Consider the following 16,035-nt stretch of genomic DNA (forward strand, 5'->3'; position numbering starts at 1 on the left):
TACACACACACACACACACACACACACACACACACACCAACTCAGGGGGCCATCTCTACATTTATCAGCATCCCTAGAAGCAGATCTGGGGATACTCTGTACTGGATTGTTACACACATCAGGCCCCCTTCCATCTAAAATACAGCATAACAAACATTAACCCCTTCGCTGTCGGCCAGCAGCTGACCTGCGCTTCTCTCCCATTTGCTGCCGTCATGCTGCAGGGGAAGCGTGGGTCAGCTGCCTGCTGGCAGAGAAGGGGTTAAAGCCTCAAGAGCTGCCTTCACTAACAGTTAACATCTTCCCCTCTTTAATCGTACGTAAGGTGTCGCCATCCCTGACATCACTCAGTGGTCCTTTCGGCCATCTCTAACCCATCCAGCTCCAAACACTTCGCTTCATCCATCACCCGCCGTCTCAGCGTCTAGCAGTCCGGGTTAGATCCGGTTACGGCTCCTTCCACAGGAAACACGGAATGAAAAGATCTCTCTCTTTCTTTACATATGTTGTAGAATATTTATTTAGCCCTCGGTCGTGTCTTGTCTTGTCTTATTTTCAGGATAGAGGTATGCAGACCCCATGTAAGAAAAACCTCCCTTAATGTCATAATCTGTACCACTTCAGCTGGAGCACTATTCCATGTCTCCCCTGCCCCAGTTTGTCACATTACAACTTAACCTCTGATTGTCAGCGTTTAGATTCCCAAAGTTTCAGAGCTTTTTAAAGTGCTGCTGACTCTGAACCTCTGCTTCATGGCTGGTGTCTCTCCCTCGTCTCAGGACCACATCTCCTAAGCCACCGAGTCTCGTGTTTACAGCCAAAAACATTTGCAGATTTGCCAACGGAGCCCGACTCGCTCTCCTCTGGCACACGCACATACATGCACATACATATATACATACACGCTGCCACATCACCCTCTCCCTGACACACTCAGCTCCTGCATAACACACAGTTAAGTATTCAGAGGTCCGGCTCTTGAGGGCAAAATTAACATTTCAACTCCCAGAATTTCCTAAGCATTCCCTGCAGGAAGGGCTGGTCTGGCCCTGTATAATGTATATTTAAATCAAGGCTCCTGCCATGTTATCTATGCATTATTCTGGGCTGACTAGGCCTTTGCCGGCAGAAGCAGCTCACTCGGGTCACCCCTCTGTAATGCATCCTACAGTCAGGGAATTGCAGTGTCCAACTCGGCTACAAACGCACGCTTTAGTGAATAGCTCCCTCCTCGCTCTCCATGACACCGATTTATAAGCACACTCGCAGCACAGACACCCAGCCGCCGGCCCTCGCTCCCCCTGACACAGAAACGTGAAGCTGCCGCTCACCTCCCCGCAGTGTCCCGGCCGCCTCACCAGCGCTGAACTTCGCCTTCTGTCATAACAACACGTCACCGTACCGTGACCTCCGCTAAACCGAACACGTCAGCAGACCGCGCCACCCGGAAGTGGGGAGCACGTGGCGATAGGCGGCTGCCACATCCCTGATTAACCCCGAGCCGCCCGCGTCACAAAGCTACACGTCAAACCGTCACTGTCAGCGGCACAGAGCCGCGAACAAAGCCCGCACAGACAACACAGGCTGCGGTTACAAAACGCCCCTCCACTGACTACCGTAAATACTATATGATAAACGAAACATAAATGAAGGAGAAGAGCCCCGGTACAGCCGGGTCCGGGACAAGACAGCAGAATACTAAAGGTGGCGTTGGAATGAAATCCATAAAATAATATATGGAGTACGTGGTTTACGAAGACGTCACCGTTCCGTTAGAACAGGTATAAGCCATATTAGAGACACATATAAAAAAGGCAAACAGTGACAGATATATCTGACGTCACACCAGGGGCATGCGCAGCCGTGATTCCCAAAATACAGTGTAATTACAGCAGCTCCCAACTAAAAGCTCTCTATAGAAAGTAAAACAACTAAAATACGTATAAAATACGATAAAAACAAATAATTTGATAAGATTTGTTTAGGTCTCAGTTGTGTGAAGTTATACTAAGACGGAGCATCTCCAGAGCTGTAGTGGATGCCGTCAAACTAGGCCAATGCCGGAGTTCAGCTGCAGGGGAACAGGCTAGGTGACCGTCGCCAGTCAGGGCAATCTCTAATGGAATACAAAACGGGGTAGCTATCCCTTGGCCCCGGCTTACTGTAGGGGCCCGTAGCTGCTGTCCATTAGGACCCCTCAAAAGCAACCAGGTTCCGCAGGGGTTAATGTAGCAACCTGCGGAGACGTCTCCGCACCCCCTGATGTTGCCGAGTGCCGGGATACGACGTCATATGCCAAAGCCCCGCATCAAGCGCTTGTAGAGTAGGCAGAGCGAGCCGTCGGGGCTTGTCCCAGGCCCCATTACGTTTACAGACCTGGCTTTTACATCACCGGCTCCTCTCTCACAAAGTCGGGGTAAACAGAATAGCTTGGGGTAAAATTTGTGAACAAAAAGCTGTCACAGAAGACCCTATCAGGGCTGCCGGAATGCCTACAAAAAAGGGTTTATCTTGGAAGTTCTGTAATCTGTCCTGAGGGGAAACCTGACTGTGGCAAGTTAAGCAGAATGAACTAAGTTTATCGAAAGTGATGGATTTCACACAAAAAAAAACAACCTTGAACTATTCATAGGCAGTACATTTTTTTTGTGTGAAAACCATCACATTGATATTCTTATCTTGTGGCAGCTTCTGGTTAACCAGGAACCCAAAGATTTCCGTAAGACTTTGGCTACACACTTTATAATAAGATCCCGTACCGCGCTCAACCCGAGGTCATCGGCGAGTGTCCTGCCAACAGTCTCACCGATACAAAAAACGTATCCCAGAATCCCAGAAATTACATCAATTGCATTAAGTGCTGCTTGTCAAAAAAAGAAATCTATACGGTATATATGGCAATTACAGCCAACAAAAAGATTAACCGGTCTAACGTAAAGGCAATTGGGTTGGCCCCCCCAAATAACTACATTTTTGTAAACTCCCTATAACTTGTGCCATAATTTAAAAAACAAAAAAAAAGAAAACACACAATACAAAGGGCAGCTACGATGTAAATAAGTGGGTTAATAGCCAAATGCATACGATTTTGCGGAGGTGAAAAAAAGATAGAACTTACCGCTCCAGCGACAGGACCCAGAGATTGTCTCGTGGTTAGCAGAGCGTCGCCCATGGATGACACAATTTGCGTCACATACTTCGTGATTTCCTCATTCTTCTCCTCTGCCTCGGCTTCATCTTCCGACACAGCGTCTGAAAGAAACAAAGCAAACGTATCTTTAAACGTAGAGAGTGAAATATCAAACGCGACATTCTGAAAACATCCCGTCCGTGGCGATGCGGTTACAATTTAGAACTTGTCAGTTGCAAACTAATAGCAATAACCTGTTTCTTTAATAAAATATAGCATAAGGATATTGAAATTTAACGTATGTATTACGCGACATTAGATATACCATGCCATAATATACAGTCATAATAAGAACTATAGTCTACAGACGTTTTGATCGGGGTGCAACAATCGTGCTAATTACATCAATGGTAACAGTGCACATTACAGACATCAGGTAGCGCTTAATGTTTTAATTACTAAACTCCTATAATCATCAGCCATCAGTGTGTGAAGGGTTACTACGGATCATGGTGGACAGGCTGCTGCCGTGTATAGTATGTGCCATGAACGCAGGCTCACGTTATACCTGTAGCAGGCTCTTCCTTGCCATCAGATTTTGTTTCTTCGGGAATTACTGAATCCTCGGGTGCCTGGGAGGTCTCCAGAGGGCCGGCGTTCTCCGTCTCCACTTCTTCCACTTTAAAAGGGGGTTCTAAGGCCTGATTTGGAACTTTCACTGCATCTACCTCTCCGTCTTCAGTGTCCGGCTGAGGAGCTGGCGTGGGGTCCAGTTGAGGAGCAGGCTCGGGGTCCGGTTGAAGAGCCGGCTCGGGGTCCGGTTGAAGAGCCGGCTCAGGTGTCTCTGGAGCGTCTTGGCCGATATTGTTATCATTATTGCTTTGCGGTTTATCTATATAAGATTAATAGGAGGTTAGCTTGGACTTCAACACGCAACAAAAAAATAAAATGCATTATCAAAGATCAATTTGTACACTAAAAAAAAAAATTAAAGGGACCACCCAATTATCGTGTTTCCAAGGGGCTATCTGGCATTTCCAGACTTCCTTTGCGTTCAAGCCAACGTCACGGACTTGGCTTTTCTTATGAAAGCACTTCCCGGAATATAGACGAAAAAGGATTATATAGAAGTTTGCGAGTTGCTACTTTTAAGTTTATCTTAGGGAAGCAGAAATCGGTCTCTAAAAATGGTGCAATTAAAAGCATGTAACAGATTTCCCCTCCTTCTGTTTCAGCTATACGGTTACAAATGGTTTTGTGAACCAAACAACTTAAAAGCAGAGGGAGACAACTTATTGGGCACGCTGTTCTTATAGAGAGACAGAGGCTTAGAAGTTTTATTTGATATATAAATGGAACAAAGCCACCCCCCCCCCCCAGGTGCTAGAGGTTAATACAGTGAGACAATGTCATAAATGCATAGGATAGGCAAACTAGATGTGCCAAACCTTATCTGGTTTATAGGCAAGGTGTCTATTATTACATAGTTTGCTTATTTCTTATTTGTTTTTACATTCTTTCTACTTTAGTGTATAGAACTACTGGAAGCATTGGGGGAAAGCCGCAGATCTGCTTTAAGCTTACATCCTATATCACATTTAGCGTTTGAGAACTTAGCAGATGCCCTTTAATAGACAAGAAAAGCTAGCCAGGCAGCGGGACGCGTACCTTCCTCCTGTGCCTTTTCAGTCGGTTCCGGAACTTCATGTTCCGGAGCAAGGAAAGAGCTGTCGCTGTACGTTGAATATTTTTGCCTTAGCCTATAAGCCACTTCTTGGATATCCTCCAAAAGCATGGCTTCTTCGTCAAACATCTGCTTTTCCGTTGCCAGCACGTCCTCATCGTTGACCTCCTTGGCGTCCAAGATTCTTTCAACGAAATCAAGAATGCTCGTTTCTGAGGATTCCAATATCTGATCCAGAGCTTTGTCGATATAATCTTGTCGAACGTTTTCCGCGCGCGCAAGTTTCAGCTCGGTTTCCATGTCCTGAAACATGGCTTCCACTCTGAAGACATTCTCGGAAGTAAGGTATTTATTAAACTGTTCAATGCTGTTTTCATCCAGGTGCTCCCTCATAATAGAAAGCTCTGTGATACTTTTAATATAAGACGGTTCTTCTGGTTCTGGTTCTTCTGTTTTGTTTCCCACAGACATGGGATCATCAGGAAGTGTTTCATCCTTACCGTTTTCGTGTTCTGAAGTATGTTCCTGTCTTTTTTCATCAGGTATAATAGGACTTTCTGTGGTTTCTTGATCTGGAATTTCAACCTTTTCTGGAATAATTTCCATTGTTTTATTGAAATGGTCAGCATCGCGAAGGTCATTTTCACTCAATTTGCCCTCATTTTCTAAAGGATCTCGAGCTTCTCCTACATCTTCTGTCTTTGAATATTGGTTTTCTCCATCAGCCTCCACTTCTTTTCTCTCAGGGATATTGGTTCCACCTGTTTGAACTTCTCCTACATCTTCTGTCTTTGAATATTCGGTTTCTCCACCAGCCTCCACTTCTTTTCTCTCAGGGATACGGTTTCCACCTGTTGTGTCCTGCATGGGGACTTTATTTTCTGGAACTGTATTTCCAACCACTGCCTCCTGTGCCGGCTCATTTTCTTCTTGAGCAGAACTACTCAGTTCTAGAAGCGTTCTGGATTGCATTGCCTTTTTAGCGTTTTCATCTTCAAGCAACCCCTGTTCCTCATCTAGATCTTCTTTCTCTTCTCTTTCCTCATCGGTTAATTTCGAACCAAGAGGTTCTTCTACATTTGCGGACACTTCATCTACGTGGCCTTGCTCGGGTTCAGTTGTAACATTAGCTACATTAAGCGAACGTTTAAGGTCTTCTGGTTCCGATTTTGGGTCGTTATCCGATTTCTTTTGCTCTGATTCAGCGTTGGTGGCATTCTCGGCTTCTGTAGATTTGGATTCTAAATCGGCCTCGGTTTGGAGAGACGGGTTGGTTTCTACAGAAGACGGAGGTGCGTTCACATTTTCATCTGATTCCTTGTTTAAAGAAATCTCTTCTGTTCCGGTGTTTTCATCGGATGCTTTGCTTGGAGACGCTTCTGCTTGCACAAATTCACTTTCGGCAGTTTTTTCCTGCTCGGAACCGGGACTTTCTGACTGTTTCTGGGGCGTGTTTGGCAGTTCATCTGTAGAACGTTCACTGGTATGTTTGTCGTCATTTAATAACAATGGGTCTGTTGAGTCTGTTTCTACCCTGACCGAGTTTTCTTCCTCCTCCTTACTTCCTACGAGGGGCTCTTCTGACTTTACATTCTCCAACTCATCTGGTAACTCAGAAAACGCTTTTACCGACTTATCTTCTGGAACTTCTGTGCTCACAGAATCCTGATTTATAGTTGATGCCTCCTCTTCCGTAACTTCTTTTTTCTCTGAGTCCGCAGAAGGTAGATCTGAATTCTCCAACCGAGAATCTCTCGTGTTCGCAGATAGCTGGTCATCTGTATGTGAGCTTCCCAGAAGATGGTCTTTTCCCACCTCACTTTCTACAGGATTGGTGACATTTTCCATGTCCTGCAAAGCCTTTCCTAGTTCATTCTTCAGCTCTTGATACGCGTAGTCTTGCTCACCAACGTCTTTTCCATCAATATTGTCAGGAACCGCTTCATCCTTTGATAAAGGTTCCTCATCCTCTTTACCTCCTTCATCCACAGCTTCGGTTTCTTCTGGCTTCCCAAGGGGATGCTTGAACAGGTCTTGGTTTTCTTTAAGTAACTCGGGTTCAGCATCATTCTCTAAAACAGACAGCGCAGAGTCATTAGAAAGGAGATTAACCTCATCTGCAGAAGTGGAATTCAACTTTTCATCAATTTTCAATGATTCTTCATCTTTAATGTCGGATATGGCTTCTTCTGGTGATTGTTCATAGTCTTCCTTGGTCAAGAAGAAATCTTCATTATTGTTAAGGTACTCCATATTTTTATTTTGTCCTATACTGTCTTTTTCCATGCCAATTAGGTAGACGTTTTCGTCTTCCAATTCAGAGCTTTCAGAAATGAAGTCATCCTCGTTTTCCTCTTCTGAGTCAGTTCCATCCAGATCGGTGACTTCTCTTGTATGTTCCCCACCGCTTACAATGGCGAAGAAAGTGTCCCCCCAGCTAGTCAGTATGTCTTTTTCTGGTTTAAGGGCTGTAGCATGCCCTACGTCTACAGCCACGTTAACCTCTTCTTCGGGCGTCACCGGCTTCACTTCTGATTGGGCGGGAGGCAGAGATTCGTTCTCGAACGAAACCATTTGATCTGCCGGCTTCAAGTCTCGTTCTTCGTAGGACAACAGAGAAGGTCCGTCTATCGTTTCAGTTGGATCTTCTGAATCAGCGCGTGAATTACCGGGTTCCTCAAATTCTTCTTCCTTATAGCCGTCGTTAAGCGTAACTTGTCTGGTCTCCTCATCGTCGGACACCACGGCATCATCCGATGAGCCGATGTGCGTCTTCAAGCCCTGCAGCATGTTTTCCTCCAAAAGGGTGTAGGCTTCCAAGGTTTTGCTTTTCTCATCTGACCCCGTAGATTCTCCCTGAGATATGCTGTCATTTTTGGCAGTTTCCGGCACTTCAGGCTCTAGTGCAACTTTGTTTTCCTGAGTACGCTCAGACTGACTATTTACATTAAGCGTGTCGACGGACGTTTCTTCGGCACCCGAGTGACCCATTGAGCTCTCTTCAGGTTTATCCTTTACCAGATCGCCATCTTTCTCCGATTCATCCTCTCGCTCAGCCTGATCTCGGTCCTTCTCGTCGCTTTTAGTTTCTCCCGCTTGGCTCTGTAGCGATGCCTCCTTTTCCTCCGAGGGCCGGTCCCCGGGCTGCGCTTTCTCTTCTAAACTCTCCTGCCCCGCTGTGCTCGCTTTTGGTTTATTTAAAAGTTCATCAACATTGTAATTATCAAAATTATCCGTTCCTCCATCGAAACATACAAAATCTGTTTCCTAAAAATAAAAAAAGTTATATACATAATATAAAAGTCATATTAAATGGGGTAATATATCATATATTGTGAATTATGTTATATAAGATTTTTCAGGCTGATAAATTCTCTAAACTTTTTATTAAAGTTGCAATACAGATGTACAACGTGATCACAATCAACATAGTATGTAATATATACGGTATAGAATATATGCCAACTGTATACTCTTTAAAGATTTCCTGACATTTACTGAAAATGTATTAATTTCAGAAGCCCACCTACTGTGAGAGGTTATGAAAAAATTAAGAATAAAGCCATGTATATATAAATAATATTAATAATAAATAATATTCTTATTAATAATTAGGGGCCAGCTTAAGCGCCCGTTAGAATTCTCCTTTGGGCCTCACGTTGAAGATCAACGTTATTAAGTCATTTCTAAATATAATATAAATGGGAAAAAAAAAAGAAAACAAAAAAAAATAAAAATCTTACATCTGCCGGCAGCTCTATTTCATCATTCACATAAACTTGTTTTACATCCAGTAGTTCCTTTGGGAAGTATCCAAACGTAGTGCCAACCTGCACAGAATAAACAGAATATATAAACGTTATTTATTTTGCTTCATAACTTTTCCAAACGCTACATTTTATCGTTCAGTGCAATAAATGTAACAATCATGTTTACAGATTACAATATGTAACATGTATCTACGCATTAGAAACCCACCTTATGTGCATACCATGGGAGCAGAATGGAACGTTCTCCGAATCTGCACGATTAGCAATAAAATGGGTAAGTATTTACTGAGAGGGTGGTAGATAAGTGGAACAGCCTCCCAGCAGAAGTGGTAGAGGGTAATACAGTGAGGGAATTTAAACACGCATGGGATAGACATACGGCTCCTGAATCTAAGACGAGACCAACGACTGATTAAGGTTTGCGTCTTTACAGCAAGAAAAGCGGGCGACTGGACGGGGCAGAATCTGCCGACCAAAATCTTTTTTTTTTTTTTTTACTGCCTCTCTAAACCCAATCAAATCACATAAAAAAATCTTATCTTTTAAGTAAACAACAGAATTCTGAGCAAACGAAATTCTATTTGCTTTGTTAAAACAATTATAAGCCATCGCTGTGTAAATCTGCCAATAATAATAATTTTTTTGTGATTACCCGGATGTTTAATTTTGCGCCCCGTCCACGAAGCCATTTACAAGAGAGAACAAAAAGAACTCAACTACAAAGCATTTTAACCCCTCCGACACCCAGAGGCACGATGCGCCAGGACGTTCTCATTATTATTTATTGTTTTATATAGCGCCATCAGATTCCGTAGCGCTGTACAACGTATACTCATGGCCAACGCGGTAATCTGCCCGGGGTTTGGACCCTACTCTTGCCTTTAGTTTATCAGAGCGAGGTATTTACAGCTCTATTGCCGGTACGTCACAGCAAGCCGGTTAACGCCAGCAATCATTCCCTGATCACTTTCCACGCATCTCTTCTTCTGTCGGATCTTTACGGCCGCTGCCCTTTAAACGTTTCTCACATTGGAACGCACGTTTGAAGATACGGCCCTGATTTATTCCTCCTCGGGATGTGCGGTTATCGGAATAGCAGCCCACGCGGATTTAATTCTTGTTCCTGGAAGTCGGGACTTCGTAGGCGCTTTAATTTCTAAATAGGACTCCTTTATCGCTATACGGAGCCCATGAAGCTCAGCCAGCCTCTTGGCCTTTCTGAGAGCGTCAGACAAAAAAAAAATGGATGCCAGCCGCATAGTTTCTATCACAGCTTTTTTAAACAAGACATTTGATGGCAGATCGGCCCCATTCGGCCCATCTAGTCGTCTATTTCTCCTGCTGTAAATATTTAAACCTTAATCAGTCGTTGGTCTCGTCTTAGATTCAGGAGCCGTATGCCGATCCCATGCATGTTTAAATCCCCTCACTGTATTGCCCTCTACCACTTCTGCTGGAAGGCCATTCCACTTATCTACCACCCTCTCAGCACAGGGGAAAGACATATGTTGTTCAGTATTCCTGGAAACCAAGTTGTCTTAACAAATGCACTCGCTGATCCCTGGAAACGATCCCAGATCCCCGGCAGCGCAGGATGAAAGCACATCGCTGGGGGGGGGGGGGGCGATTCCGCAGGAAATTGGCATCACGTTCCGAATATATTTACACCGATCCGCGTGCAAATAACAGCAAGCACTAGAACAGCCATTAATATTAAGCTACAGATGTAACGAAAGCAGCAGCGCCTGGTCTGCCTCCACCGGCCACAGGGGCCGCATACGGACGCTACTGGTTCATTCAGAATTGTAACAAAAAGGGGTTTATTCACTAAAGCGTGAGTTCTGGTTTTATGTCCCTGACTTTACTACCATGAAACGTTCTACGATATACATCGAACCCGGCCTGAACATGCAGCTACGCAGCGTGTCATTCGCTTTAATTAACATGTGATGTCACGCCTCCAGAGAGATCCCGATTGGTGCTTTTGCCCCTAGTATGTTATGGTAGATATCCCTGCTTGAATGCAGGCGACTCAATGAAGTGTATCCTTAAATAATGACGAGTCAAGGTCCCCACGAGGGCCGGTATTAGAACCATTTGGGTAACATATTTGGTGAGTCGCTACACAGAATCTTCAAAACGAGCTATTAAAGGGTTAATATTTGAAGAGACTCAGGGTTGGCTCTTCTAGAAAGTGGGGGGGGGGGGGTTGAAATACCAGTAAAAACCATGGCTTGGGGGCATGTAAACCGGGAACGGTCACCATCGCTTCTGTCACTAGAGCTGCCCCTTCATCTCATGGAAGTGGAGCTCGGCAATAATACGGGCAAAACAATAACCTACTGGGGAGGAATAATCATGCACATCCTCAGAAAAGGAGGTTAAGCCTCCTTTCTCACTCCAATAAAGCGTATTTTATGTAAATTACTTATTTTCATCGGGAAACCGTGAAACGTGGCAAAGTCATTGACCCTGCGTAACCTATGGATAATTCAGACAGGATGAACATTAAAGTGCCCCCCCTCCCCGATGGACCCCCACCGGCTGCAAATCAGAGACTCCGTACATTCCCAGGGAAGGACCACCAGGCACAATAAGCGACTTTGAGGTGCTACGGAAAGCCACAGGAGCCAAAAAGTAACAGGGAACAGAGACGTCGTTCTGATTGGAACCCACTGATTGACAGTCTGCATCCACACGTTTATTCGTCACGTATGATAAGAGATATGTAGCGTGTGACGTACCGTCCCGGCCCACAGGTCCGTCGTCCGCCCGTCCAGTTTGTGATACACGTAGATCGATTCGTCCTTCTTAAAATTCACAAAGCGACAGTCGGGGCCGGTGAAGTCTTTGAGCGCTTTCCCCCGGACCATGAGCACTGCGGGGGGGGAGAGAAAAATCATTCAACACAACCAAGAGGGTACGCGGGGCCCCGGGGGGCCGCCAGGACAGCCACGGGAGCCGCTAGGACCCCCAGCCCGAACCTTCCAAGAAAGAGACGGCGGGACACGTTACACAGAAAAGGAGCCATATGCCTATCCCATGCATGTTTAATGCCCTCTACCACTTCTGCTGGGAGGCTGTTCCACTTATCAACCACTCTCTCAGTAAAGTAAAACTTCCTTACATTCCATCTAAACTTTATAGCAAAGCGGTAACCCAAATGTATTCTACGCTTTTTAGATATATATATTAACATCGTCACTGTTCGTAACCGCACCACGGAATCTGTTGGCGCTATATAAACGATATAAAGCGCCCCGCTGCTGGTAACATCCAGTCCCCTCTCCAAGACATCGTAATCTATAAACACGAGGAGTTTACTAACCGATTTTACAATTCTGAATCGAAAAGCGATCGGACATCGTCGGCTACCAAACACTGGCTGAGGGTGCTGAGAGTTGTAACCGGCAGATGGGCTTCTACCCGACGGCGGCGTAGGACTTGTGGATGTAAACAATAAGCATCCCAACCCCCATCACCCTGTACAAAGAAAACTGCCCCATGAAAGGGAACGCTGCCCCTTTAAAACCCCAGCAGGCATTAGAACACACACAGCGAGGTCATACATGAGCACAACATACAGCACTAGCATGTGTGCCCGGATCTCCAAGGTGACGCAGCGCGCGCACATAGTACATATGACGCAAAAGTACAGATAAATATATATATATGTATATAGATAGATATATAAGAGCATGCATGGGGCAAACAGAGCGGGGAGAGAAGTGCGCAGGAGCGGGGTAATAAAGCGAGAGGAGAAAGTGGAGAAGGGTAAAGTGGAGGGGGGTGACTGCATTCTCCCCCCACCCTGAGGACTTTTGCCCCCCGTGCAGTAAGATAAGGGCACTCACTGCTGCACTCGGGATCAGCGCAGCGCTTCAGCTCCGAGAACCTCCGGTCCTGCGCCCGGCTGCCCTGGGGGAGGTGAGCCAACAGGAGCAGCAGGTAGATGGGGTGTCTGGCCGCAGCCATGTCGGCAGGGTGGCGGTGTCCGGTAGATGGAGGGGAGAGAGCATGAGCAGAGAGAGGCAGACACGTCAGCAGGAGACAACACGGCAAGGATGTGGGGGAGGAGGCTGCAAGGAAGGGGCAGCCCAGGGGAGGAGGGAGAGCTACTGCTAAGAGAGGAGGGAAGGGTTAAGGAGTAGAGGGAGGCTATATTTTCTTTGTTAATGGGCAGAGGTAGGATTTGCCCCCCCCCCCCCCCGTATCTGCCCTGGTACCCCCAGCCATGGGTATAATACAAGGAGAGGGGTTTCTGTAATGCCTGTGGCTATTGGAGTGGTATTTGGAACTATAGGGGGGTGCATTCTCTAGGTCTGAGGTATATTATTAGGGGTAAGCTGGGGTACTTGCTCTGGGGGTTAAACCCAGCTGCCCCTCATGCCCTAGGGCTTTAACCCCTTACGGACCAGGACTTCTCTTACACCACAGGGCCAGAGCAGTTTTCGTGTTTTTGGCATGACTTTCTTCAACCGTAACTCCCGCCCCCCATTCTCATTTAGTGAACCCCCACAAATATATTTTGGGGCAAGTATGGTTTTATTTCCCCCCCAAAAGTGACAGTTCTTGTTAAAGAGTAACATTTATCACTCTACAGGAGTGGTGGCAAAATGCACCCCCCCAAAAAAAATATGTCGACCATACTTTCATTTTCATACTAAAAAAATGTTATTAATGATGTCAACAACATCACAACTAAACACGTCAGAGGCTAAGGAGTGCCCCAAAACTACAACTACCGGAAGCCATTGCTACACTTGCCACATGCGCAGACGAGCCAACTGAGGAAAAAAACGCGACGGGGTAGTTAACCGGAACCGCTTTGGTTTGTAAGTTCCGGAGATCGTGCCAGTCGTAATATGGCGGTCGATGCTTGTTTTATAGGGACGGAATGAAACCGGAAGCAGCGTGGTCGGAGGGATCCTGTGCCTGATGTGGTGAGATCGAGGATGGAAATATTTGGGTTTTTTCCGTGTTATTATACTAGCCGTGCAAGGATCTGAATTATGTAATACATGGAATTAAATGTGTTTTCGCGTTATTTTGGTCCAAAGACAGGGTTAGAGAAACGCTAATAGTATCTTTCACAGAATATTGGTATTTCAACTGCAAGCTGTGGCCCTACGTCCATTAGCTTCGTGTATGTGACTTAGGCCCATAGGGACTTTGGTGTAACAGCAGGTGCGCTGGGTTGGGTAGATTGGCTGCGTGTGATAATTGCAGGAATCCATTCATTTAGAGTGAAAGCTTTTTGAGGAAGGTAAGGAACCTTTTGTGTCTGTAAGTAAAATTGTTACTGTTATCCAGTACTTGCTATGCCCTGTTTTTCCATTGTACAGCTCTGTGGAATATGCTGGCGCTATACATAAGAATATACCTTTTGATTTATAAACTACGCTCTCCTGCCTTTTCTATGTATTCGTGGCAGATAAAGTACTCAGATGTTGAGGCTTTGTTGCAGTAATCCACTCTAATGCTCGAGCCCCTGCTGAAGCTCTAAAATGGATTTCCTTGGATCACTTTCTTCTGCTTATTTGACTTTATGCAAACTGATGTTTATTTTTTCTCCTCCCACTGTCTGCCTCTAGTGAAATAAGAAAATGTACTTAAGTATGCTTCCCACACAAGCACAGTAGTGCATACATAGGCGTTGAGCTCACGCAACACAAACAGCACTTTCAAGTGCCTTTGTCGCCTGCGCTGACATCCCGCCGACTTCAAATTGTGCTCCGCAGCAGAACCCCGGGGGTTCATCCTGAGTTTACTTATCAATGGATAACGTAGTATATAGGATGCTGAGAGACCCCGCTGGTTTCTGGTGGGAAGTCATCACCTTGCAGCTGTACCATTAGTAATAACCGCGTGAACTGTTACATAATAATCTGCAAGGTTAAGATTCAGTGAAGTTTAATATTATTTTTTTGCCTTATTTCAGATTCAAAGATGGAAGAATTAAGCGACCAGTCATGTGATCTGACGGAGGAGCCGAATCAGTACAAAGGGATTTTTCTGAAGAAGAGGCATGTGGGACTGGCGAACAAAAGTACATTGAATTTTTCATTCTTTTAATTTCTTGATCTGTTTTCTATGCTTATCTCCTGGCCTTCAACCACAATGCCAGCTTCTTCGTTACCCGCTTGTGGGATCTCGCCGTTACAAAACGAAAACCGTTCAAGGTTTGGGTAGAATCAAAACTCCTAGGGGGGAAAATGCATAAATAAATAATATGGGGCAAGGTATTAAAAGTGAGCCAATCGGGAGGAGCATGCCAGTGGTTGCTATAGCGATTGCCCTTTTGACCACTTTGCACAAGCATTTCTTCTTTATACCTACCTCCTAGAGAAACTAGTGTTTATTTTCCTCTCGCCCATTAATTAACGGTGGAATGAATATAATAAGTTACTTTGGTTTGCAGGTTCTTCTATAGCCAACTCGTTCCGCGGAACTACCAATCTGTGTTTCAGCCTCATTCATCAAGCTATGTCCAAGGGCGAATGGGTGAGGGCGACCGATCTTATGATGAGCTATTTTCAAACTCTCGAAGATCGCACGACCGAAAGACAGAGGCAAGCTCCGGAGGTGAGATCTAAATGAGATCCGGAATCTGTTAACAAGGGTGACGGCGTCTGGTGGTTAATAAAAATACAGCAAAGACACCTACAGCTACGGCAGGAGTCGAGGACCCTGCTACTGAGCTTGCCTTCTATGGAACTGGCACACTGAGTTCATGGCGAGAATGGTGGGCGCGTGAGCTTACACTCTAAAAAGCACGTACCTTTGGTCATTAATTGTTTTGCGTTATTAATCTGGATCGTTCACTATAATTGAGAGAGAAAACCTCCCATTATTACGGTATATGGGCTAAATCCTTGCAAAATACACAATGTTCAAAAGTTTCATTATAAGAAAAACAGATTTTGTCAGTTAATACATGAAATGGTTCAGAAATCCAGCGCAGACGGGGTTAATGTAAATGACTATAGTAGCTGGAAACGGCTGATTCTTAATGGAATCTCTTCATAGGTGCAAAGAAGCCCTTTATCACTCCCATCACTCCTGTGTTCAAATGGCCCTTTATCACTCCCATCACTCCTGTGTTCAAATGGCCCTTTATCACTCCCATCACTCCTGTGTTCCAATGGCCCTTTATCACCCCCATCAATCCTGTGTTCCAACGGCACACTGTGTTCACTGATCCAAGTTTAAAGTGCAAAAGGCTAATACCGTATTTGCTCGATTATAAGACGAGGTTTTTTCCAGAGCAAATGCTCTGAAAAATCCCCCTCGTCTTATAATCAGGGTCGTCTTATAATCAAACCTCAAATAGGTCTGATTATGAGACTAAGATCCAGATCCGCCGCAGCGATGCAGGGGACCTGGATCCTCCTGTGTTATGGCCCCCCCTCCAACTTACCGGTGCTTCTGAGTCCCCGGTGCGTAGTCCG

At 45.3% G+C, this 16,035-nt stretch overlaps 1 protein-coding gene across 1 annotated transcript in view; it reads right to left on the reverse strand.

Moving 5' to 3' along the window:
• LOC149278167 (transport and Golgi organization protein 1 homolog) overlaps positions 1–12,559 on the reverse strand; it is a 30,780-nt gene extending 18,221 nt beyond the window's left edge. Inside the window, exons 1-7 of the mRNA XM_089502275.1 lie at positions 12,439–12,559; positions 11,329–11,462; positions 8,558–8,644; positions 4,799–8,081; positions 3,699–4,022; positions 3,119–3,252; positions 188–244 (exon numbers count right to left, since the gene is read on the reverse strand). Coding sequence (XP_089358401.1) covers positions 188–244; positions 3,119–3,252; positions 3,699–4,022; positions 4,799–8,081; positions 8,558–8,644; positions 11,329–11,462; positions 12,439–12,559 — 4,140 coding nt within the window. The remainder of the gene's footprint in view (positions 1–187; positions 245–3,118; positions 3,253–3,698; positions 4,023–4,798; positions 8,082–8,557; positions 8,645–11,328; positions 11,463–12,438) is intronic.
• Positions 12,560–16,035: the final 3,476 nt, after the last annotated feature.

The sequence above is a fragment of the Sceloporus occidentalis genome, unplaced genomic scaffold, assembly GCF_023333645.1.
Source record: "Sceloporus occidentalis isolate IW3139 unplaced genomic scaffold, rSceOcc1.0.p SCAF_199, whole genome shotgun sequence".
Lineage (NCBI taxonomy): Eukaryota > Metazoa > Chordata > Lepidosauria > Squamata > Phrynosomatidae > Sceloporus > Sceloporus occidentalis.